The sequence below is a fragment of the Pteronotus mesoamericanus genome, unplaced genomic scaffold (assembly GCF_021234165.1).
Source record: "Pteronotus mesoamericanus isolate MK-2021 breed Mesoamerican mustached bat unplaced genomic scaffold, CSHL_Meso_final scaffold_12, whole genome shotgun sequence".
In the NCBI taxonomy this organism is placed as follows: Eukaryota; Metazoa; Chordata; class Mammalia; order Chiroptera; family Mormoopidae; genus Pteronotus; species Pteronotus mesoamericanus.
The window spans coordinates 5295748-5321589 of NW_026555303.1; the positions used below are offsets into that span (position 1 = coordinate 5295748).

At 36.9% G+C, this 25842-nt stretch overlaps 2 protein-coding genes across 3 annotated transcripts in view; both read right to left on the reverse strand.

The window, feature by feature from the left end:
• DIAPH2 (diaphanous related formin 2) overlaps positions 1–25842 on the reverse strand; it is a 908710-nt gene that overhangs the window by 402729 nt on the left and 480139 nt on the right. The gene's annotated exons all lie outside the window — the stretch shown is intronic.
• LOC129082218 (cytochrome c-like) lies at positions 22093–22416 on the reverse strand. Its single transcript, XM_054587907.1, has one exon. It carries the CDS (start codon positions 22414–22416, stop codon positions 22093–22095), a length of 324 nt encoding a protein of 107 aa, XP_054443882.1.

Here is a 25842-nt window from a genome sequence, read left to right on the forward strand (position 1 = left end):
AAGAAAGGAGCTCCTAGCTTTCATGAGAGCATGCATGGAACTGGAGAATATTATGCTAAGTGAAATAAGCCAGGTGGTAGAACACAAAGACCATATGATCTCACCTATAAGAGGAACGTAATGAATAAAAACAAACTAGTGAGCAAAATAGAACCAGAGGCATGGAAACAAGGAACAGACTGACAGCAACCAGAGGGGTGGGAGAAGGGGGATAATGATGGAAGGAAGGGGAAAGGAGTAGTCAAAGAACATGTACAAATGACTTATGGACATGGACAAAAGTGTGGGGACTGACTGTGGGAGCGGGGGGTGGGCTGGACAGAGAAGCACAAAGGTGGAAAAATTGGGAAAAGTGTAATAGAATAACAATAAACAATTTAAAAATGAAAAATGATTGATTTAAAATATAATGTTGGAGGAGAGCTGCACAGACACCCAGGGCTACCAGAAAGATGAACAAGCAGATCCTAGAGCAAATTAGACCTGAAACATCACTGGATGCAAACGTGATGAAACTGAATCTGTCCTACTTGGGACAAATCATGAGAAGGCTGTATTCTTTGGAAAAGAGAATAATGCTGGGAAAAATAGAGGGAAGCAGGAAAACGAGGAAGACCATGTATGAGATGGACTGACTTCATAAAAGAAGGTATAGGTGAGCAGGGCTGTTGAGGACAGGAGATTGTGGACATTACTCATTGGTAGGTTTGCTAGAAGTCACAGCGGACTCAATGGCATGTAATGCACAAACATAAAGCAAACTTTACCTGTGGTTGTTCCCTAAGCCTTCCTGCTTAGCAAGCCCCATCCGACCCTAAGAGTAGACAATAATCAGGTGCATTTTTTCCTTTTCTTTGTAAAGATATTTGATTAACTTTTGCTTTTTAATCTACAGAGTAGGAATTTATTTTAGGATAAGGTGTGAGGTTGGGACCTATCCTCCCCACGTCTTAATGAATTAACCAAGTATCACAGAAGTATTAATTAATTCACCCTTGAGAAATGTAGCTATAAAGTTTAGAAAGCAATTTTGGTGTACCGAAAATAAAAAAAATGTGCTTTTAAAACCTGAGTGTGGAATTTTCCTTTTACTATCATTATTAATATGCACCTGTACAGTGGTAAGCTATAAAATGGCTCATTTAATCACATTTAACTCAGTCTACAATTTTGCAATTAATTCAGGCTTAAACTCTATAACAAGATTATTTATTCTCTTCCCTCCCTTCTCATCATGGTGTTTGAGATAAGTTACCCCAGAAGGTGGAAGCACTAAAACTAATTCACTAACTGGAAAACATTTGCAGAATATTAAAAATGGGAATAGATACTTGAATAAGAATGATATAACTTTCAGGGAAGGAGGAGAGAAGATCCATTTTAAGAATAATATGCAAAGAGAAGCACTAGTGTGGAGCAGAAATAAAGAATAAATGCAAGACTTGGAGTCATATGATTTGAGGTTCTAGTCCTGACTCTTGCCACTTATTAACTAGGTGTGTAGTTTATATTACTTACATATCTGAGCTTCAGTTATATCATCCATAAAATGGGAATAACAGTACCTATGTCCTCAGTGTCGTTAAGACAAACAAAGTCTGATAGTAAATGTAAAAGGTACATTAAAACCCCAAAAGAAATCAACCCATTTATTATATATAAAGTTGTACACAAATAAAAATGTATGAAGAGTTCTACTTCCTGGTCTGTAAATAAATCCATCATACATGTATTTAAATTTTCCACCTGGCTTGATACCCTAATTCCAGCAGAGAAAACAAACTGATTAGGCATTTTCTTGGGTCAGATAATAATGTGTGAGGATGCTAAAATTCTGCTTGATAAACAGCAAAATAAAATAAATGAATGTAACATATAATTAAGTGCATTATACCAGTACCCACTGCACTCAACTAATCAGCATGAACTTTACCAGAAAATGAAATAGCTTTCCCAGCAACAGAAGGCAGCTAAGTATTGGGTTGGCCAAAAAGTTCATACAGATTTTTCTGAACGATGGCTCAAGTAGTGCTTATTTCCTTTTAACTTCATTTGAAACAATTTTGTTAGACTGTATTGTGACAGCTGTTACAGCAGCTTGTATTAAAAAAAAAACAAAAAAAAAAACTTATGTTGGGGGGGTGGGTAGGGCAGGGGAGAGTAATTGGGGAATATGGGGGCAACTGTAACTGAACAAGAGGAAAAAAATAACCTTATCAAAATTGGTGAATTACTGTGCAGTCATTTTAATATTGAAGATGGAAGAAAATACAGAATGTTTTCAGCATAGTAGGCTTTATTATTTCAAGAAAGGTAAAAACACAACTGAAATGCAAAAAAAAAAAAAAGAAAAGGTTTGTGCAGTGTATGGAAAAGGCGCTGTGAATGATTAAATGTGTCAAAAGTGGTTTGCCAAGTTTCTTGGTACTGTTGACATTTTGGCCAAATAATTATTTGGTTTGGGGTTGTCTTATGCACTGAAAGTTGTTCAGCAGCACCCCTGGCTTCTACCCACCAGAAGCCAATAGCGGGAGACAGCCGACATACTCAAAGTATCCAAATCAATAAAGTTATTGGTGAAAATGAAAAATTTGTGGTTTATGGAATAAACTAAACGAACATTTTGGCCAACCCAACAGAATGCAAACAATGTCTTCTATCGTAAAATATACCAATGGGGAGACAACTTAGTCCCAGTACAAGGGCAATGACAATCTTGCTTTTTTATAAGAAAAATGTACCTGAAATTCACTTTAATAAAATAAGGGACAAGTCAATAACCAAAAATTGCCCGACTAACAAAAAAACTGCGTAATGTAGGTAACCAAATGGAGCACTGTCTGTCATCAAAATACAGGAAGTATGTGTCTGGTAAAAGAAGAAAAATAAAAATGACGAAGTTAATTTAACTATATAAATGTGTTATTTAGGAAAAAGAGTAGGTAACTGATTGCTTTATTCGGAGCTCTGGAGTGGGGAGATGGATACTTAGGTTCTAGTTTCAATCCCATGATTGCCTGGTAGTGAATTTTGGGTAACTCTTGACTTCTCTAGGCCTTACTTTTCTCAACTACGAAGTAAGGGGATTAAACTAGATCAGTTGTCCCCATGTGTTAGGATTCCAGAAGGCATGTCAAAGGGGAGGGGGTGGTTAACTTTCTATACTGTCAAAACAGACTATTATTTTAAAAGGAAAGTCCTTGCCATTTATCATCACTATCTATCTCATAAAAACAGTATATTTTATTTTGAAAAAAAAGGTAGAAAAGACATCATCTCAGGGTAGTTCTTTATATTGGATACATTTAACTTAACTTTCTGAGAGAGAGAGAGAGAGAGAGAGAGAGAGAGAGGTGTCTGTTTAAATTATCATTAATTACAGACCGGTGAAAACATCACTAACTGACCCTGGTCCATGGACCAGTGTTTCAGAACTACTGGGGCAATGGAGCCTAATTACAGGCACCACCTTGAGGCATTACCTTCCATGACTCAACTGTTTTTTTTTAGCGCACATTTTAGTTTACAAAATTGGTATATGCATATTTAAAAAACATGAATTAATGTTCGGGGTTAGGGGTGAGGATGGAGAGCGTTTCTACTTTTTCTTAAAAAAATACTTATTTTCCATTGTGTCCAGGCAAAGTCTAGTCAGGGCACATTCTTTTTTGCTTTGTGGCTATTTTCATATAAGGTTAACTGGACATATTAATCTTTATGTTTTTCATTGCTTCCTTTTGAGATAATGACTTGGAGGCAACAAAGTCCATGCTACTATTCCGTCATTTTTTTCTCCTCTTCCTTAATCAACCTAAGACATAATTATAGATTGATTATATGATGAAAATGGAAAGTTGAGAGGCCTCAAAAGTATTAAAAAGTGCCCTGCATATGATACATTTTGGGTCAAATAGCATTTAATGTTATGGATGAAGAGTAGATTTCCTTAGGGCTATTCCTATTCTTAGTAAAAACAAACAAACAAACAAACAAACAAAACTGTACTACTGTGGTAATACAAATATAAATATAGTTATATTTTGAGCAGCCCATAACCTATATACTGTTTTTAAATAAATTTATTTTACTGTAGTAACGGAACCTGACAAGGTCTACCCTCTTAACAAAATTTAGAAGTGTGCATCATGTTATTGTTGACAAGAGAAACAATGTTGTGCAGCAGATCTCTAGAACTTATTCATCTTGCTTAACCAAAATTTTGTGTTTTTTAGTAATACCCCATTTTCTTCCACCCTAGCAACCACCATTCTAAATTTTGATTCTATGAATTTGAATACTTTAGATACCTCAAATAAGTGGAAGCACATAGTATTATTTGTCTTTTTCTCACTGTATAATTCAGAAATCCTACTTCTGGGTATTTATAAAAAAATAAAATCAGGATCTTAAAGAGATAGCCATGTTCCTCTGTTCACTGAAGCGCTATTTACTACAGCCAGTTATGGAAACAACTTAAGTGTCCACTGACTGGTGAATGGATAAAGAAAATGTGGCATATACACACAATGAAATACTATTTAGCCCTTAAAAAGGAGGGACCTTTGCAACATGCAGCAACATGGATGATTCCTCAGGGCATTATTAAGGGTAACAAGCCAGTCTATAGTCTACTATTGTCACGCTGAAAGCAGGGAAGAACCCTAGTCTGTGCTCCTTAGCCATGCTCCCCTGGGAAGATGCACACTGCTTCCTCTGCATCTATCCTATTTGCAGGGGATTTTGAAAGGAAGAACTTCACTCAAATTGCTTTATGGAAAAAATCCAACAGATATGTAACTTTCTATCTCTATGTATGGGATCCAGTCCACTTAGCATTAGAAAGATGGATCTACCAAACAGAGAACTAGGGAGAAAAAAAGAAGAGGCCTCTGTGAGAGTGAGATCAAAACCACTGCCTTTTGACTTCAGCGTCTGGAGTTGGGCTGAGGACAGGCAGTGATCCAGATTCTAGATTCCGACAAGCTCTGCTCATTAGGAAAAATCCCCAGTGAGGCTCATCCCCATGTCGTCCATCTGAAACTTTGAAAATGTCTAAAAGTGTGTGAGTGAGTGAGTGTGAGTGTGTGTGTGTGTGTGTGTGTGTGTGTGTGTGTGTGTGAGAGAGAGAGAGAGAGAGAGAGAGAGAGAGAGAGATGGATATAGATATATAAAGTTTAAACTCGATTGGTAGTATTAGGGTGCTTGTTTTTGAATTCACACCACTGTAATGAAACAAAAGAAGGTCCAGAGAAAAACCATTAAAATATTTTCCCAACCAGGGCTAGCACAATATCCTAGAATCGCAAATCTCTCTATTCCCCCTTCTGATGACTTAGACCACCATAACGAAAAATCTGCATCTCTTAAGATATGGGTGCTCTGGAGACCAGTGTATCAGATAGACACAAGGAATGGGCTGCAAATACTGTGAGTATACATGGAATTTGGTTGAAAACCAGAGCACATTTTCGGTAGGTAAGCAAGTGACTGGAGAACAGGGGATTAAATTCTAAATATGTTGCTGCTACTTTAAGATTGGTAAAGCCATTTTGATACTATGTAAAACAGGCATTTTCTAACAGCACTGTAGTTTTTCTCCTAAGCTAAAACCCCGTGCACAGAGCACGCAACTGAACAAGGAACTGTCCAGAGTTTGAGTAGGTAGCCTTTCCTGACCAGATGTTGACAATCTGTGCCTCTACTCATACTCTAAGAACGCTGCAATCATCATGCTTGCCTAGTTAGGAATCTCTCAAGGGCTTTACCCTGAAGATGCAGGAAATCAGATACTGAATGCTAGCTTTAAAGGTTACATTTTCTAACAATAAATCAGACTCACTTTTTTGTTTTCTTTATCTTTTTGGCTAGGTAAAAGGCATCATTTTTTCCCCCTGTAGTTGCTGTCTCGTATTCGTTTATTTTTATTCAGTTAGCTGAGGTTTTAATTTTGTATTTTTGGCTACTTGAGGCTGGCAATTTTAATGAACCAAACAATATTACTTATATAGTAATGATAATGGGTAGTTTTAAATGTCACTTATAATTTGCTGTCCATAAACCTGGTGGTATACAGCTCATTTATAGCATCCAGCCAAATTTAGCTGTGGGAGGGGGGGTAGAGAGGGAGGGAGAGCAAGCGAGCGAGAAGAGGAAAGAAAATAGGGAGTGAGGTCGGGGGAGCATGTGAGCACAAGATTTTGATAAAAGTAAAATGAATTTTCAGAGACCAATCTCTTTTGTGTCTTGTTTCTCAAAGCCCTCTCTCTGGTTAATGTGGCTTAGGGGACTACATCTTCCAAATGCAACTGCTACAAGACCTCTAGTCAATCCCAGTTATTTATTATTCTGGGTTCACATATCACATTTTATAAGTAAACCATTTCCTTGATTTTCTTTCCTTAACAGTCAGGATAAAGTCTTCATTCATTTCTTGAATTTGGTTATATACCTGAATTATTTGTCCAGCTTTTCTCTTCCTGTATCTACACGATTTGACATTAGTGTGCACTCCTTCCTCTTTATTTGCAGCTAAAACAGCTGTCTTGGCACAGTAAAGGAAAGGTAATCATGCCAACAGTCCTGCCTGTTATTCATCTTTTTCAATTCTTAGCTTTTCACTGACACCCTGTCCACCACATGCTCATATATATCCATGGGAATCAAAACCAGATTACTAGGAAATGTAAATGATGGTGGCAGTTTCCAAACAAGAAACACAAAAATGCAAAGGCTACAATCATTTTATACCACTCTACAGAGAGAACACTTTCCGTGCAGCAAGATGTGGCATAAATGTGCTTCTATTGCCATAATAAAACATTTTGAAATTATTTTTAAAGCATGCACATATGAATGTAATTAAAATGCTCTGCGGTATTATAAATCCAAAGTAATTGAGAGAACAACCTTGGTTACTTTAAAAAATATATTTATTTATTTTTAGAGAAGGGGAATGGAGAAAGAGAGGGAGAGAAATATCAATGTGAGAGAAAAAAAACAAAACAAAACATCGATCGGTTGCCTCTCATATGCAACCAATCCCCTGACTGGGGTCCAAACCCGCAACCTGGGTATGTGCCCTCACCAGGAATCAAATTGGCAACCTTACAGTTTGCAGGGCAACACCCAACCAACTGAGCCACTGGCCAGGGCCAACTTCAGTTGCTTTTACTGGAACACTAACATCTGTCTGTTATTAAAGTTATGTAGAGCAAATAACTTAATTAATTGCACTCCTGTGGTGATTAGACAATGAAATCATACTGAACAGTGAAGTTAAAATCAGTTAAAACAATGTAGCTAACTTTTTTCAATACTTTTTTCAACATATATGTTAATTTAATTACCCTTTCCCTTTCATCCACAGCACTACTTACTGGTTAAACAGGAAGATGCCATAGTAAAGCCATTTTTTGACATTCACAGTTATTTATATTGGATGGACTAGTAGTCTATTGCTTCTGCTTCTTCAATACCAGCTGATACTATGTAAGCCATTCCAATCTGCCTTTAATATGCTCCTCAACCTGTTCTGTGGAAGTTCTCCAATTAGTATGTTATCACCAAACTTGAAGGCCTGACATCAGTGTATACTTTCCAATTTCTTTGTGGAAGTTGATGATATTGTTTTACTCCCTGCTGTTCTTAAAAAATACTTTATTTCCTTGGCTCCTGAGACACACCATGAACCGTGTTTATACTCCATCTTTCTTAACAATCTCTTGGCAAATTCTTTTCAAACCCCATCCTAACCTAAATGTAGGCTTTATTCTCCAAGATTTTATCAGAAAGCCCTTCCATTTCTGATCCCAAAACTCATTTTTTGATCCATCTATTATCTTTTTGGAAACAACTACCAAATGTTTGTCTATGTATGAACTTCTTACTGTATGCTTAAAATCACCCAAGGTATGTTAGCTCCTTTATAAATGCATCATTTTTATCCTGCCCTCTTTACTCCTGTAGATAACACTGCCTAACTCCCTTGTCTCCAAAAAGAGGATAAACTTTCTACTATCTTGGCTCGAAGCCTTTACTTATTATCTGATTCTTTTCTTCACTGTCTAGGTATTTTGACAATTTCCCATTATACCCCTGGTCCATTCATTCATTCACATTGCTACAAACAAGTTAAGGTGCTCATCGCATCTCACATGGAAGGCAACGATAGCTCCTTAATTGTTTGCCAATCCCTACCCTTCTCTGATGCATTCTCCACATTTCTGCCAGATTAAGCGGCAATTTATGATCATAATCCTTGGTACTGCAGAGTGGTAATCAATACTATATGCATGTGAAGGAAACGAAAGTTTCACCGCTATGAAGTTGCCTTTTGGAAGTACTGATTTTAAGATGTTTATTGAGAAACAAAAGACTCAGAAAGAACCTTTGACCTTTCTTGTCCTAAGAGTTTCAGATGGAAAGGCCTACTCCAAGAAGGGAATTTTAGGATGTTGCCTTAGCCTAATTAGCCTAAAATACTAATTCTAAATTAGTATTTTACCATTTAGAATTAAGTACGGGAAATAGGAGGGCTTCAGGCAAGGGTCTGTTAGCTAGGTCATCCCTGTGTCCCTTTATTTTTGAGTTGTTAATCAGGGACTTCCTTGCCTTGTGTGTTTCTCTGTTCCTCAACTACTTGTAAATCACCCATTCTCACTTCTGAAATATAATGCATCCCCTCTTGAAATAGATCCACCTCCCCTTTCTCCTTTGTCCACAATGTCATATATACCCAATACTGCTTCACTGTCTTTGGAATTTTCATGTCTATGTGAATTCCCAACACACGTGTATTAAACATTTGATTTTCTCCGGTTAATCTGTCTTTGTTAATTTCATTATTCACCCAGCTAGAAGCATTTAGAAGGTGGGGAAAAAAGTGTAACCGTGCAGAGATTTCATTTCTTTAATAGGACCTTTTCTCCTTTCTTTCCTTTTATTCAAACTGGCCTCATCCAGCACCCTGACTCACATGCCTCCTACCTTGCATAGCACTCCCTTAATCATTAAGAGCTGAGGACAATGAGGTCCTAGTCATCATTAAACGATCTTAGGAACAAAGTCTTGGGCCTATTTATCACCGAGACAAGAGTTTCAGTGAAACTAAAGATAACAGCTATGCCTCAGCTGTGTTCCAGAAGAGAAGACCAAGCTCACAGACCACATTGCAAAACTGGGTGAAGGGGCATCATGGCTGACGCCAGGCTCAGACACAATGGTCAACTACCACCTACCCTAGCGTCGACCTACCAATAGAGACCACAACCTAACTCCACCATGATTATTGATTTTTGCCCTATATAGCCCATCCCCTAGAAGCCATCATGGAGCCGGGTCTTTGAGCACAAGGTCACCTGTGACTCCAGGCATGGCGCCATTCCATTAAAAGTAAAACTTTACTTTCTTGGCTGCAAACTCTTATTCAGATGTGTACAGGCAAAGGGATCCCCCTTTGGTCTGGTAACAAAAGTATTGATTTTTTAGCCCCCACAAATTCCAAGGCTGTCATGTTGTATTATGTTATTATTCTATTAAATCTGTATTGGAAAAAAGCCACCAAAAATGTAATTGGGGTGGGATCTCACAGGCAGCACAATGTCATTCCTGGTAACAATCACCTTGAATGCCTTTCATTCCGGATACAGAAACTGAGGGAGTGGCCCTTCGGTAGATAGGAAAGAGGTCATAGTTTCTTTTGGTCTATATTTGAGTGTTATACTATCCAGCATGATTGCCCTGGATGATAAGTATCAAATGACACTCAAAACGAGGAAGCACAACACTGTAGTGGACATGAGGAGTCAACGCAAAGCCTCCCACTCATGTGGAATGGGTCATTAACAACAGGGATGTTAGAACTCTATACTTCGCAAGCAGTTGGTTTAGATTTCTTATACCTTCTCTGTTTCTCCCTTAATAGGAGTATCGGTTAATTCATCAATGTTTCTCACTGTGTTAAAGAAAATAAAGCATCCCCAACTCTGTCCTATGCTTGGGTATACCAAAATAAAGGTTTTCACAAGCTTATAAAACATCATCCTATAAAAACAAGAAATAGCACAGAGAATGTAAATAACTGAAGCCAAATTACTGGCAACTCTTTCTTAGACAGGAAAAACCAACTGGAAGATACATACACAGAATATTTTTTTCACTATGACTTTAGGCAAATTGTCTCCATACCACTATGAGAAAGAAAAAAGCATATGGGGAGGGCAGTAGCACAATTGGATAGATTTTAATTTGGATGGAAAATTAAATTCAAAGTCTATAAATTATTAGGTTGGTGTCAACCCAGTAGGATATTTCTGGTAGTTACCCCGGGCATTTATTCTTGTTCCTGTCTTTTAAAACATAGTAGTGACTCAAAAGAGGTTGTAAACTTGTTAAATGTGCAAATGACAGAACACCTGAAGGGATTCCAAAATAATAGATGACAAAATTGAGATTCAAAGATTTTACAATACGTAGCAGTACTAAACTGACACAAGTCCCAAATAAATAAGTTCAACAGGGAGAAACACAAATTTTACAGGTAGTTAAAAAAAAATTGCACAGGGCCCAGGATTTGAGATAATCTAACTATACCGTAGTTTATAAAAAAGAACAAAAAAAAGGCCCTGGCTGGTGTGGCTCAGTGGATTGAGTGGTGGCTTGAAAACCAAAGGGTCACCACTCAGGGTTCTCAATTCCCTGTCAGGGCACATGTCTGAGTTGTGATCCACGTCCCCAGTAGGTGGTGCGTGAGAGGCAACCACCCATTGATGTTTCTGTCCCTCTTTCTGCCTCTCTTCCCCTCTCTTTAAAAATAAATAAAATCTAAAAAAGAAAAAAAAAAGTGAGAATTTTAGTTGACCACAGAATCAACACGTGCCCCCAGGAAGGTGAAATTACTATATAAGCTAAAAATATTAGTGTCATCAATAATATAAAATGAGAAACTATACTCTAAACATTTGACCTTGAGGGGTGGAGGATGGGTTGAAAGAAATAAAAGCATGTTAAAGTAACAGTGAGATAAACATTTTATATTTGTCAGGTCAGCAAGGATTTAAAAGAATGGCATATGTTGCCCAATGCTGCAAGCGTATGAAAGGGTCTTATTTTATGACACTCTTAGTAGTTTTCATAGATATACCCTTACCCAGAAACAATTTTTACAAATTTACATAAATGATATTTTAAAAGCACATTTTCTTTGGCACCAAATTTCCATTTCAAAAAAAATATTCTAAGGAAATATTCAGGCAAGTGAGCACATAAAAATAATAAAATGAAAAATAAAGATTTGACCTTTAAACCTATAATGTATAAGGCATTATTCAATTGTATTCTGCAAAAATCAGACTCTATTTGGCATATTAGTTAAATAATGTCATATGGCATTTTAGGAGGGTCACTGACAAATTATAATAAATGAGAAACAGAGGAACCAACATTCTGAAGGGGTCAATAAATAAGGAATGGTTGATAAAACTAGAGTTATGTACCACAGAAAAGTACCTTTGGAAAAATGAACAAAATTAAAAGAGCTTCAAGTATCTGAAAAACTGCTAGGAAGCAGAGGTTAAGTCTTGGATTCCATATGTCCCCTTGGGGCAAAGCTGAGTAAGAGCTTACAGGAAGACATCACAATTTAGTATGAAGAATATATTGTTAATAGGATAGAATCCCACAGAAATTACAGAATTCTGTCATTGGACATTAATGTCCCAGGGGTGTTATAGAAAGTACCACTGTATTCAAAAAAGAGATGAAATTAGATGGCTATCTAAGGTCCCTTCCAACAAACAAGATTTCATTATTTTATGAAGCAAGTGTTACCCCAAATCATAAGAGAATCACCACTTCAGAGTTTTCTACCATTTTTAAATCTGCTAGTCATTCAGAGAATTACAGTTTGGATGTTGTGCAAATAAAATTCCTGACTGCTCTAACATTACTGAGATAGCATTTTCAGTTCATTTGCCAAGCATAATGATTGGTCTCACTGAGCCGTATATGTTTTAACCCAATCTCCCAGGCTCGAGAGGCATCTTTGTAAAATGGCAGGCTGAATTTAGGATTTTAGTTACAACTGTGGAGTTGGGATTTTCTGATGTGGAGCTGAGTGACAAAACTTGCTTCATTAGACTATGAGCCAAACAGATAAACTTTCTACTTTAAAATATTTCTCCTACTACTTTGTGATGTGAATGTATGAATGTTTACATGGATGCATGGGTGTGTGTATGTATATATAATATGTTTGTATGCATGCGTATATAAGGCATGGCGCAGTAATACAATAAAGGTGAAGGAAAGGAAGAGGGAAGTGACAACTTAGTCATGTGAGATACAAAACACTGCAACTAAAAGAAGCTCCTAGCATGTTTACAATGGAAAATGAGAGGGAGGCCCTTATTTGTCCATGATGGAAAAAGGCAAGATCACAAGGGAAAAGAGGAAAACAAAAGCTCATGGTCCTGGTGGCAGAGAATTCAACAGAGTGGCTATAATCTGAGCTTCATGGAATAATGATTTATTCCAACATGCCATTTTTTCATGATAATCATCTCATTATTTGGCCACAATTTAAAATATTGGTTCAATAAAATCTCTCGAGCTGGGAAGTTTCACCTGGTAAGGAGTTATAGCACTACAAATCAACAGAAGCCAGTGCAAAGTTAATTGTGCATTGGCAAATTACATGTTGCTGCTCATTAGTATTGGAAGAATATTGCATTCAGTTCCATACCAGAGAACCTACAAAATACAAATAATGTCAATTTTCTTCCTCATTTTTTTGTTCATGCAGCACATATTTATCTTAATGAGTACATGGCTTTTTAAATGATAGCTGTAAAACAAAACAGTGCTATTTGCATTTCAGAGTAATCAGTAATATCCAGTTTGAAATTTTTCCAGAACTAAAATGGTGTTAAAAGGATCTGTCTTATGCTGATTAATTCAAAATTTGAAATTATAGCTTTAAAAAGTGCTACAAAACGATAAAAACGCTTCTTGCACACAATATTAACATTTTAATAGACCCAGTTTAACATTATGAAAACAAAAATAAGCAATGTTCACCTTTTGAAAAGACTGCAATCTACATACATTTGACTTCACTTTATTATCACCCAGGACCCACTTAAGCCCTTACAATCTGATCTCTGTCCTCTCCCCTCTCCTGAAATTGTACTTGTAGCATCAGTAATATGATCAAGACCAACAAACCCAATGACCTACATTTTCACCCTCAACTCACTTGTTTTCTCTTCAAAAATTTAGATTGTTGATTAAATCCTTCTCCCTGAAATTTTCTCCTCCATGGGCTTTCTAAATGTTACATCGGTATAATTCCCCCACCCAGCTTCTCTACCTTTTCCTTCTCTAGAAACTCTTACTTCTGTACTCAAATGAGGTGTTCATCAAAGTTCTTTTCTTGGCCTTCTTTCTTTCTTACACACTCTTCCCTCGTGATACCTTTTAATCTCAAAATTTTTATTATTTCCTTTGTGAGGATACCTATAAAAATGGATAATTATTGATACCCATTCAAACCACATATGTCCATCTCCCTATTAGGCAATTGTCTATACTTCAGAGAAGTTCACAAATAATTTCTCCCCAAACAGGATCCTTCCTTTGAACTTACTTCGCTCTTAAAAAAAAGAAAAAAAAAGATATCACTATTCAGCAAGTTATTCAGGCTCAGAATTGTCCTTGATCTTTTCCTGTGCATATTTTAAAAAGTCAGGCATGTTGAACCATTTTCCTAATCTTGGTTGCGCCTATTTGGGATTAGGCTCTGTTTGCTCGGACTATTGTGGTGAACTAATAACTAGTTTCTCTTTCAGCTTTTCATCCATCCATTTCATTTATATCTGTCAGATCAGTCTTCTCAAAACCACCTCAGCTAATGTTCCACTGTCATTTAAAATTCTTCAATGGCTCCCCTACTGCCTTATAAATAAAGTAAAAATTCCTTAAAATAGCACTCAATACTGTTTTGATATAGTCTCAAGCTTCCTTTTCAGCAGAATTCCTCTAATTACTATAAATCCTATGTTTGACCAAGATGGACTATTCATTACTCCTCACATATACTCTGCACATTCTTCAACTTGTATCTTGGAATAATTTACTATTTTCTACCTTGAATTCCAACCTCTTTTCTTCCCCCTATCTTACCTAGACCCACAAGCTATACTAAGACCTCAACCTACTGGAATTGCACCAAGGAATTCTACCACTTCTATGAAGCTTTCCCAGGGCCCTAGCTAGATGTTGCACCTACCTTCTCTGAACTCCCAAAATATTTTATGTTCTGGATTTCAGGGTCCACTTTTATCATTAAGGATAATGACAGCAAATAGTGAGAGGCAAAGCAAATGGTTAATGGATGACTCATGTCCTTAAGAGTACTGAATAAACTTTCCACAATTATCCTATGAAATAGTATTTATTACCATATCATGATTTTTTATAAAAATAAATTTACATCACATTGTTGGCAGCAATCTGTATATTATATAAAACACTAAAATAGTTACCTACTTGTAACTATTTAAACTTGTAAGAAACTGCCACTGTCATATTAACTAAAACTAGGATTGGAATGAGCATATTATAGCTTCTCATGCAACAAAAAAACATTTAACACATATCCATAAGTAATGTCCCCACCACCACTAACACCATTTTACTGGTACATAGTAGAGGCTGCGTTAATCTAAAACAAAGCAAAATGAAATAAGGACAAAAAGAAATACAGTGCTTTCACGGGTTGCTAAATTGCTGTCCTGAAAAACTATGAATATACTACTAGTCTTTAAAAATTAATAGGAATAACCACCAATACCAAACCAATCACCTTTCCATATCTTAAAACATAGTAATACCATTGTGCATTTTATTTTTTAATTATTTTTTTTTATTGTTCAAAGACATCTGTCTCCATTGCCCTGCCACCAGTTTTCCCTGCCCCACCCACCCCCACGTCCCACCCTCAGTCCTTCCCCACTTTCGCTTTGTCCCTGGGTCCTTTATACATGTTCCCTGACTTGACCCTTCCCCTTCTTTTCCCCATTACCCCCCTGCCTCCTCCCCTCTGGTTACTGTCAGTCTGTTTTCTCTTTTAATGTTGCTGGTTATCTTTTTCTTGCTTGTTTGTTTTGTAGATTAGGTTCCACTTGCAGGTGAGAGCAGTTGGTGCTTGTTTCCCACCCCCCTCCCCACTTATTTCCATGAGCATAACGCTCTCCAGTTCCATCCATGCTCTCATGAAGGGTAGTAGTTCCTTTTTCCTTTCTGCTGGATAGTATTCCATTGTGTAAATGTCCCATAGTTTTTAATCCATTCATTTACTGATGGGCACTTAGGCTGCTTCCAGCATTTGGTTATTGTAAATTGTCCTGCTATGAACATTGGGGTGCACAGTTCTCTGCCAAAGCCCTAAATATATCCACACCTTTAAATTAAATTTGGCTGATAACTCTGCAGTGCTGAGAAATACCATTTTATGAATAGAAAACTGGAGCACAGAATGTTTATGTTATTGGTCAGGGTAAGAAAAAGCAATGTTTCCTTATTCTCAATCTAGTGCTTTATCCAGGAGACCAGTAAGAGAAGCCAATTAGCAAGGTGATGTTTCTTTTCTTTAAGTAGGCTTTTCAGAGGTAAAACAAAAAAGGGATGCAGGAAAGACAAACAGGAAATTCCAAAGGGAAACTTTATATTCTACTATGATTTCTGAAAATGCAGTAATGAAGGAGAAAAGAAGATCTCCCAGGAGGAAAGGAAAGAAAGGGAGGAAAACAGGAAAAGAAAATGTGGCACAACTGAAGACTTTCTTACCACTGTTTTGTTCTGAGAATGAATTTTGAAGTCAGATAATTCAATAAGTTTAGTGAGAAAACTGAAGCCAGCAAAGTATACAGAAAGTCAAAAGTACAGAGTCAAGCCAGTTGGGAGAGAATATAAGCAAGTGGATAAAACACTGGAATATAATTGAAATTTAGGTTCTACTCTTACCCAAACCACTTAATCCAAGTGGTAACTGACAAGTTATTTAAACTCCAAAGCCTCAAGTTCCTCATTTGTAAAGTAAGTTTGGACAGCAGAGTGTTCCCAGCCTTTTCCAGGACTAAGAGTAAATATATAATATAGGATTTCAAAAGACAAGGTCATACCCAGGTTTGTGAAGGAAGATAGGAAACGGTCCAAAGCCTATAAAAGTAGCTGTCTTGGACAGTGCTATCAGACAACAGGGAATCCTTGTGATCTAGAATCTAAATTCACTTCTATTCAACTAATCTAACTTAACACAATAACCACCAACGAGAGATATTTCTATAGTATAATGTATGCTAAGAAAAAGGAGACCGTAAAAGAAAAAGTGAAGATAAATGGGGAATGAGAAGGACTCTGAAAAAAGACAGGTTCAAAAAACAACGATAAAATAGTCATCATGGATCAATAATACCTGGAGCTAAAACACTTAGGCCCTACCTAAGAACAATGCGCTCAGAGTAAGCAAATAGCTTTGTTTTTTATGTTGAATGGTAGAAAGAGCTACAGAAAGAACCTTTCATTTTTGTCATCATTTCTTAATCTAGAGATTCCCAATTTTACCTTTATAGCTCCCTAAGTCTTGAGATGCAGGTAACTCATAGAGCGATATGGTAACATGCAGAAACCAGTAAGCGCTCCATTTGGTGACGTTTGCTGGACATACCTGTGAAAGATAACCCCGCCAGTGGTTCTATAAAGTAGACAAATAATTCACAACTGAACACCAAAGAAGAAATGCTGTCAGTTGATTCACATAGTCATCATATACCTGGAAGGTAACTGACTTTTCACACATCTTCTGTCTGTAAAAATATTTTTAGTTAACCTGGCACTAATCTGCAGCCTTGCCAAATGCTTAAAATGAATTTACCAGAACAAGGAGCATCAGCCTAAAGTAATCATAGGCAGTTGTCAGCTATTTTCCTGTAAATCATCAGTAGAAATGACCAAAGTTGGGGGGGGGTTAAAAAGGCAGTGATTCTAACCCATCCAGTACTTTCATGCAAATACAGTAATAAATCTCCACGCAGGCTGACATCGGTGTTGCAAATAACATCATTTGCCATTCGGGCCCCAGCACACGGTCATCCTTGCTGCCAAGAGAAACAAGAAGGCAGTCAAGGTATTTTTCTAACTTAGAATGAAGAATGTGGTCCTTCAAAACAATTTCAGTTGTTCATGAGTTTCCAAAAAGCAGGGCTCAGGAGCCTTTTTATATTTTTTCTCCCCTTTTGATTTCACTGGTCAAAAACACTTTATCTTTTCCTGTAATGTCAGTCAGTATAGAGCTATGGCACCACCTGTTGTGACATTGCTTAAATGCTGACAGGAAATGATTATTTCCTATCACAACATTCTTTCACTGGAGTGGCCAAAAGCTGTGATAATGGTCACTATAATTCCTTGGCTAGATGCCTTCATAATATTAAAAATAATGCCTTCCCTCCTCCTGCTCTCCCTCCATCCCTCTGAGAAATGCATGCTAGTACAACGAGTACCATTCTCTAAGGGGGGGGGGGGGTGTAGAAGGAGATGGGGGCAGGCCAAGGATGGTGTCTGCAAATGTCACATCAAACTGGTTCAGGAACACCTCCTCAAATGTTTTAAAGAAGTTGCCCTAATTTGGAACTTAAAAAGGAGGATTAGTCAAAAATAATTAAAACAGCACAATGGAATAAAGCATATATAGTTTTATTAATAGTTCTTTTAAACAGAATCAAACTCTTAGAAACCGGACTCCAGGAATTAGTTTTCTGAAGAATCCTACACAAGGATAATTAATTTAAAATGCAATGTTTTGTAGGAAAATAGATTTAAGGGCATAAAGGAATCAAGTTATTTTATGAAAGCATTTATGAATACTTTTTCTCATTAATATCTAAGATTAACTAAAGATGTATGAATCTTAACTCCAACCATCGTTAGGGGTCTTAAAATGTATGCATCAAAAATTCTTACAGGTGAATCCAATCCTAAACCCAGGTACTTTCTCTCTCATTTTCATTTCTGGGTCCCAAGACTTCATTTCAAAACATTATACTCTGTCTGTGGGAACTTAGGCAAGTCTCCTCAAGTTCCAGTTTCTTCATTTATAAAATGGGGAAAATAATGATAGCTTGCCTTAGAGGGTGTGTATGTGTGAAGTATAAAGGAGATAATGCATATAAAAAAACTTATGTGCCATATAATAAATGCTTGATAAATGCTACTATAATTCTACTACTCAACACTGACATTTTAGCTATTAAACTTTTTTCACTTTTAAAAAATACTCCTAAAAAGAATACTTAGGGTTTGTGTACACTCAATCCAAAGTTACCAAGAAAGATATACAAATGTAAATCTATATACACTAGATATTTTCATAATGAAAACCTGTATTTAAGGAATGACTTACTGTATATGTTATGCATTATAATAGTGTAACAGAGCAAATAAAAATCCCATATGGTCTTAACTATGTTCCAGCACTGGTGTGCTCTCTGGGGATACAGAAATAAATTAAAGTTAAATGAAAGAGACTGTGTTTTATGGTATTCAGGAGAGCATACTTGGAGGAGGTGGCAACTTAATTAACCTAAAATTATGGGTAGGAAATAGCTTTTCAAAGTCTTAGATCCAAGAAGTCTAGGTGGACAGAACATCATACAAATGTGAGTAGAACAGAAAGGAACACAGTTCACCTGGGGCACACAGTCCTTAGTGGGAAGCTTTAGGAGACAACTTGAAACTAGGGAATCTGATCTTCAGACCACAGTGTTTGGATTAAGTGTTAAATATTAGTTATGATTAGTCCTATAGAGAGGAAAATTTTTAAAAGGGTCACTATCAGGTATATCTTATAAGCTCTTCATTTGATCCCTCTTCTTGTTATCTAAAATAATATCAAAAAACACAAAAGAAAATGTATTTTCCCCTGATTTCTGAAGCAACATGTACTTACAGGGAACTATTCAGAGGCTCTGTAAAAGTGAAAAGAAAATTTTGCCAGACTTATTAATGTTTTAGGACATAAAATGTTCAAAAAGGAGGGTGAGAGATGCAAATGTTTCTGTAAGCAGCAATGACGGCCAAGTTATGTGGCCCTCTGTAAATCTGAACTGAGAGAGACTACTTACTCATACTTCAGTTGCTAAGCAACATCAACACCAGGTAAAATATCACCTGTATTGACCCTTTTGCTGAAAATTACAACAGAAGCTTCACAAAAAAAATGACTTCTGGATTGACCATAACATTTCTCAAAATAGTAAATGAACAGAAAACTACAGAGTTCAAGTAGTTCAAGATCAAGAAAGAGAAAATGTAAATTATAATTAGCTTTCAAATAATAAAATCCTTTCCAATTGATTTAAAATGTTTAATTCAAATCTATTTCAAAACTTGTGTTCCATAAACTATCAGTATAACATAGAAATTAAAGTTCCTCAACGACAACATACCTATATCCAAATGGGGCTGTGTTTGATTCTAGAATGTATTAATGTTTAGATTTGCATTTATAAGACATGTGGTATAAGAAATATATGTGCCCTATAATTCAGTGAAACATGAAAAGTTTCTGACTGAGAAGTTGCTACAAAAACAATTGCTGCAAATCTATCCAGATTTTTGCTACAGATGGGACTTCTTCCTGTCCTCTTCTCTACTGCTTTCTATGGCTGGACATCTCTCCTCTTCCACTGGAACCTTTCCAGTTGTTGCTATGGGAGTAACTCCTGCTATACTCTCTCTTTGTATGACATTGTTCCAAGGAAACTAAAATTGTTTTGAAAGACTGAATTCTACCATTGTCAGCAAAATATCCTGACTGCCTTTTGATTCTGTTGGCAGCCAGGAGGGCAGTGTGCTGGGGTCTGAATGGCAAATGGTATTATTTGAAACACTGATGTCACTTTTGGATATGTTCCAGTGGGTTAATAATCTAAATCTTTGAGAATATATCAATAAAATCCCATTTTGTACATATCCATGTGTTCCTTGTAGAATTTTAAAAATGATGTTGAAAAATGGAAACAACCTATATGTCTAATAGGGTATTGGCTATATATAAACCATTATGCATAATAAAATTCTATACTACCATTAAAACCATGAAACTATTTAGTGAAAAGGAAAGATAAACATAATATATTGTTTTGCAAGGAAATCACAGCAATCTTATGAACACTATTTTTGTTTTTGGTTTAGGTGTTCAATTTATTAAAGCACACAGAAAAAATAAACCTAAGAACTATAAACCAAAATATTAATGGTTGTTATGGATGGATCCTAGAAAATAATAATTTTCTTTTTATAAGACTTTCATAAATTCTCTAAAAAAAGCACTATCACTTTTGTAATAAGGAAAGAATATGTTGAAAATGTAAATGTTTTAGCAGAAAATGTTTATTATCAATCTCCCCATTCTCCTTTGCTCTTAAACCCACTCCAATCCAGCTTGCCCCTACCACAGTCTATCCCAGTAGCAGCTGCACAAGGCAGGTTGTCAGAGCTCATATTTAATTCTCAGTCTTTATTTTACTTTGCCTCATTTTATTTCACAAATTTGACCACTCTCTCCCCACAAAATTTCCTTCAAGCAGCTTCCAGGGCACCACTTAAATGTCATTTTATTTTTCTGGTCACTTGTTAGTACCCTTGGTTGGCTCTTCTTCATCTTCCAGATCTATAAGTTTTGCATGGTCTCACAGATCAGACTTCAGGCCTCTTCCCTTCTGTTTTTATATTTATTCCTTTGGGAATGTTACCTAGACTCATGACTTTAAAGACTATATATATGTATAGTGGAGATATATATATATATATATATATACACACCCCATATGTATATAGCCAGGTATGGCCTCTCCCAATAAGGCCTGACTCCTATTTCCGAATGCCTTCTTAGCATCCCTAGTTGGAAAACTGATGGGTATAAGAAGAGTAACATGCCCCAAAGGACGTCCTTACATCTGAACCTAAACTCGCTCCACCTGCAGTTTTCCTCACCTCTTTAAAATATCACTTTCTCTTTCTAGTTACTCAATAAAAGTTTCCTCCTAAAGTGAGGAGCTACTCATTTTTCACTCTATTTTTCTTACAAATTATGTCTAATTAATTTCCAATTCTTTAGCTGCAAAATATTTCAAGAATCTGATCATTTCCCAGTGATCTGTTATTTTAATTATCCTAAGATTTATGATCACCTAATTTACAATTTCGTGTTGATGATCCATTCTCTTCTACTTTAATCCTTATAGCGAATTGGCAAAAGCACCATTACCAATCACACACATATGTAGCAATTCTACAGTCATTTTTGAATAGCTGTGCCAGACAATCCTGAATTATAACTTAGTCTGACAGAGAATTCACAGTTTGCTAGTATATCTTGCCACAATGAATTGGAAAAGTGTCTGACCTTACAGATCATCTATATAATGTGAGGAGTATTAAATATTCTTTATTCGATATTATTCACAAACCATACTAAAATGCCTTTCATGAAGTAAAAGGCAATAGTTTAGATACAGGACGTTTTACTTAAATTGGCATAGTTAGGGCTAAAGAGATATAATGGGCGCTGCCAGCTTATCTTCAGCCCTTGCCTTTTAACAGGCTAATGAACACAATTTGAAACACAAGCAAGTCTTGCTTTTCTAATAAGCAGTGAAGTAGTTTCCTCAGTATTTAAACATGTTAATATAACCAGTTACATAAATCTAAATATAAAACTAATCTCCTGCAGGTTTTGAGATGGCATTCATCATCTCTGTGAAAAGTTGAAAATTACAAATCAAGTCCAATCATACTTTTAGAAGGGGAAAATAGTGATAGCAGTTGCCGAACCAAAATAACCATCCAAGTTCAAAAAGCTGATGATATTCATTTAACCACAAGCCAATATTATTTAAATTAGAATTGTCCAAAAGAAAGTCCATCAGCCATTCATGATCTGAATTCTGGTGTATGAGATCCATTTAAAAATGGTACCCATAAAAAAAAAAAAAGTCAGGAGACATTGGTAATAAATAAGGCAGTAGCCAATTATTACTCATAAGTAGCTTTTTTTTTTTTTTTGAGATAAGGTATCAAATCTGCCCTTTCTGAACTCTTCTTAATGCCAGCAAAGATCATTGTTGATCCACGGATGTACTTCTTGGGATTCTCCAAACATTCCATTAGTGCAGCCCCTCCCGAGATCATGCTTTGGTTGTTGACATCCTTGTAAGAAAACCCAGGGTCCTGACCTGTCCTTTGCCCAAACAGACCATGGAGGTTTGGCCCAGTCTTGCACTTGCCTCCCTTTTCCACAGTATGGCACTGCGCACACTTTTGAACAAAAATCCTCTTGCTCTTCTCAACATCACCCATTTTAAAGTCGCTCTTTTGTCACACAAAACACAGAGGTTCCCACTTACAAGCTAGACATTCCACTCTCTCTGATCATTTTTTTCAACACTGCCATCACCTGGTCTAGGCTGGGATCACTGCCTGGATTACCGAAAAGGCCCCCCACCTATTCTGTCTTCCTCCCTTGCTTGTCTATATATTAATTTCAAAACAGCAGCCAGAATGATCTTTAAAAAAAAAAAAAAAACTAACACATCAAAGCATTATTTTTTCTGCTCAAAACTTTCCAATGCATTCCCAACTCAAAGCAAAAGCTCAAGTCTTTACAATAGCCTAAGAGGCCCTACCTGCTCTGGGATTCTGTTATCAACCAGACCTCATCTCCAAATACTCTTCCTCTTGCTCATTCCATTGGAGCCACCTGGTCTTCTTATTTTTCCTCAAACTCCCCCACGCACATAACTGCCTTGGAAACTTTGTACTTCACTGTTCTTGGCTAGAGAACTTCTCCTCTGACCACTCACACTCACATCTTGCTTAACAATTCTCCATGTTTATCACCATTCTTTTATGAAATCATTACTTGCACATTTGTTCATTGTTTTCCTCCCCAACCTCCAGAATGTAAACTCCAGGAATCTCAGATTTTTAAATATTTTCTTTCATTACTATATCCACAGTACCTGAAACAGTTATCTGAGAGTAGTAGGTAACCGATAAACATTGTTTAAATGAATAAAGAAAATTTAAAGGAGTATCTTTATGACCTCAGGTAGAAAGAGTTTTTTAAACAAGACACAAAGAGTCTGAGCTCTAATGGAAATGATTGATATGCCCATGACCTGATGATCCGTGTTACTTTTTAAATGTCTTTACTACTGTTTGCCTAGTTTTTTTCTCGTCTTTCTGGAAGGACAGGAGTGGAGTCAGACACTATCCAATAGCCCTTGCAAGTGTTTATGCTTTTATTTTCACTTGCCTATTTATTACATTGTAACCTGCTTTCAAAAAAGAGATATGCACATCTCTGACATTTTCCTACATATTTAATTGTTCCACTATCTTGACTGCATCAGAATACTGTCAATAATGACAATTTTATTGACATTACTGTATTCAGTATATCACAGAATGATATTCAAGACATGACTAAATCAGCAGTATACATTACATTATATCAAAGTCTCTTTCATAAAACAGCATTCTACAATGATATCTTGCATTTTCCCACACTCTATAATTACTTAGCATATAGTACATAAGGTGATAGACAGTTAATAAAATTAGTATAGAGGAACTTTTGACACATATTTTGTTTTGTTATGAAAAAATATTTAGAACTTCTGGTCAGGATGGAGCTATAGGTACACACACTTTATCTCCTTGCACAACTACAGGAAAAATTACAACTAGACTACAAAATAAATACCACCCACATTCATCAGATAATCAAGCTTTATGGAAGTCCAACAACCAAGAATTTAAAGAAGCCGCATTCATCCAGAGGGGTAGAAGGGACAGAGATGTGGAGAGGCATGGGGACGTGGAACGGGCGGTCCCACATCCACATGTGGTGGATAAAAATTGGGAGAGATACCTCAGGAGTAAGGGATTCCAGCCTCAGACCAGACCACACAACCCAGGGTTCAAGTGCCAGGAAAATATGTCCCTATAACTTCTGGTTATAAAAACCAGTGGTGGTTGGGATGGCAGAATAAACTGCAGGATTCTCAGGAGAGTCTTCTCCAAGGGCCTGCAACAGTATTAGGGCTCATGCAGACCCAGCCCCTCTGGGATTCAGCACCAGGGCAACAGCTGGAAGGGAATCAGTGGCATACAGGGAGAAAGTGAAGTGACTGGCAACAGGGCAGGTGCTGGGAGAGCTTCCTCCTGGGCAAACATCCAGAGGAATACAGCAGCATTGTCCCCTCTCTGAGCCCTCTTCCAAACAGAGCCATAGAGTACTGACACAGGTTGTCCAGCCCTGGTGATTACCTAAGACTTCGTCCCAAACAAATTACAGGTGCCCTTTTCTACAATAGGCCACACTACTAAGGCAGGAAGTCAAAAAAAGCTCTACCTAATACACAGAAATAAACACAGGGAGACTGAAATTGAGGAGACAAAGGAATATCGCCCAAATGAAAGAACAGAATAAAACTTCAGAAAGAAAACGATTAACAGCTGCAGGAGACAGCCACAGACAGTAGATTCCTGGAGGTCTCAAGCAGACTGCCCAAAGTCAGACACAGTCAACATCTGACATCAGCAGAGGCAGATCTAGTGAAAAGAAAAAACAAACAAACAAACAAACAAAAACAGTGTTTCCCTACCTTAGAAGTTCACACCACAGAGTCAGGAAATCAAGACAGATCAATTTTAGAAGAAGAAACAAAAATGAAGAGTCTCACAAATAATGGGAAGACAAAGAAATGCCCCCCAATCGAAGGGAAAGAAGAATCCCCAGAAAGAGAATTAAATGAAAGAGAAGCAAGTAAACTATCAGATATTGAGTTTATAACAACGGTTCTAAGGAAGCTCAATGAGCTCAGTGAGCTCAGAGAGAACTGCCAAAACCTACAGGGAAACTACGAGAACATACTGCAAACTATATCAGCATGAAAATGGGCATAGAAACTATCAATAAGAGACAAGAGGAAATTAAGAATACAATTTCTGAATTGAAAAGAACACAGTAGAGGGAATCAAAAGCAGGCTAGATGAAGCAGAGGATCGAATCAGTGTGCTGGAGGACAAGGTAGAAAAAAGCTCCCAGAAAGAGCAAGAAAATGAAAAAGGACTCCAAAAGAATGAAGAGGCATTTAGGGAAATGCAGGACAACATGAAATATAATAATATCTGTATAAGAGGGATACCAGAAGGGGAAGAGGAGGAGGAAAGGTTAGAGAACCTGTTTGAAAAAAGAATGGTGGAAAACTTCCGTAATGGGAGAAAAGAAAAAGCCTCACAAGTCCAGGAAGCACATAGGGTCCCATTCAAGAGGAACCCAATGAGGCCCACTCTTAAGACACACCATCATTAAAATGGCAAATATCAAAGGCAAAGAGAGAATCCTAAAGGCAGCAAGGGAGAAATAGGTAGCAACATACAAGGGAGCCCCAATATGTCTAGCAACTGACTTCTCAACAGAAACACTGCAAGCCAGAAGGGACTGGCAAGAGATATTTCAAAGAATGAAAAGCAAAGTCCTGCAACCGAGACTGCTCTACCCAGCAATGTTCTCCATTAAAATGGAAGGCGAACTAAGGAGTTTCCCAAACAAAAGAAGGCTAAAAGAATATACCTCCACCAAACCAGAATTGCAAGATATGCTAAAGAGACTGCTTTAAGATGAAGAAAAAGAGTCAATGAATACCCAGTTCCTATTACAGTCACCAATACTTGATACTACCAATATTTTTAATACTTATTTCTCTGATTGTGACA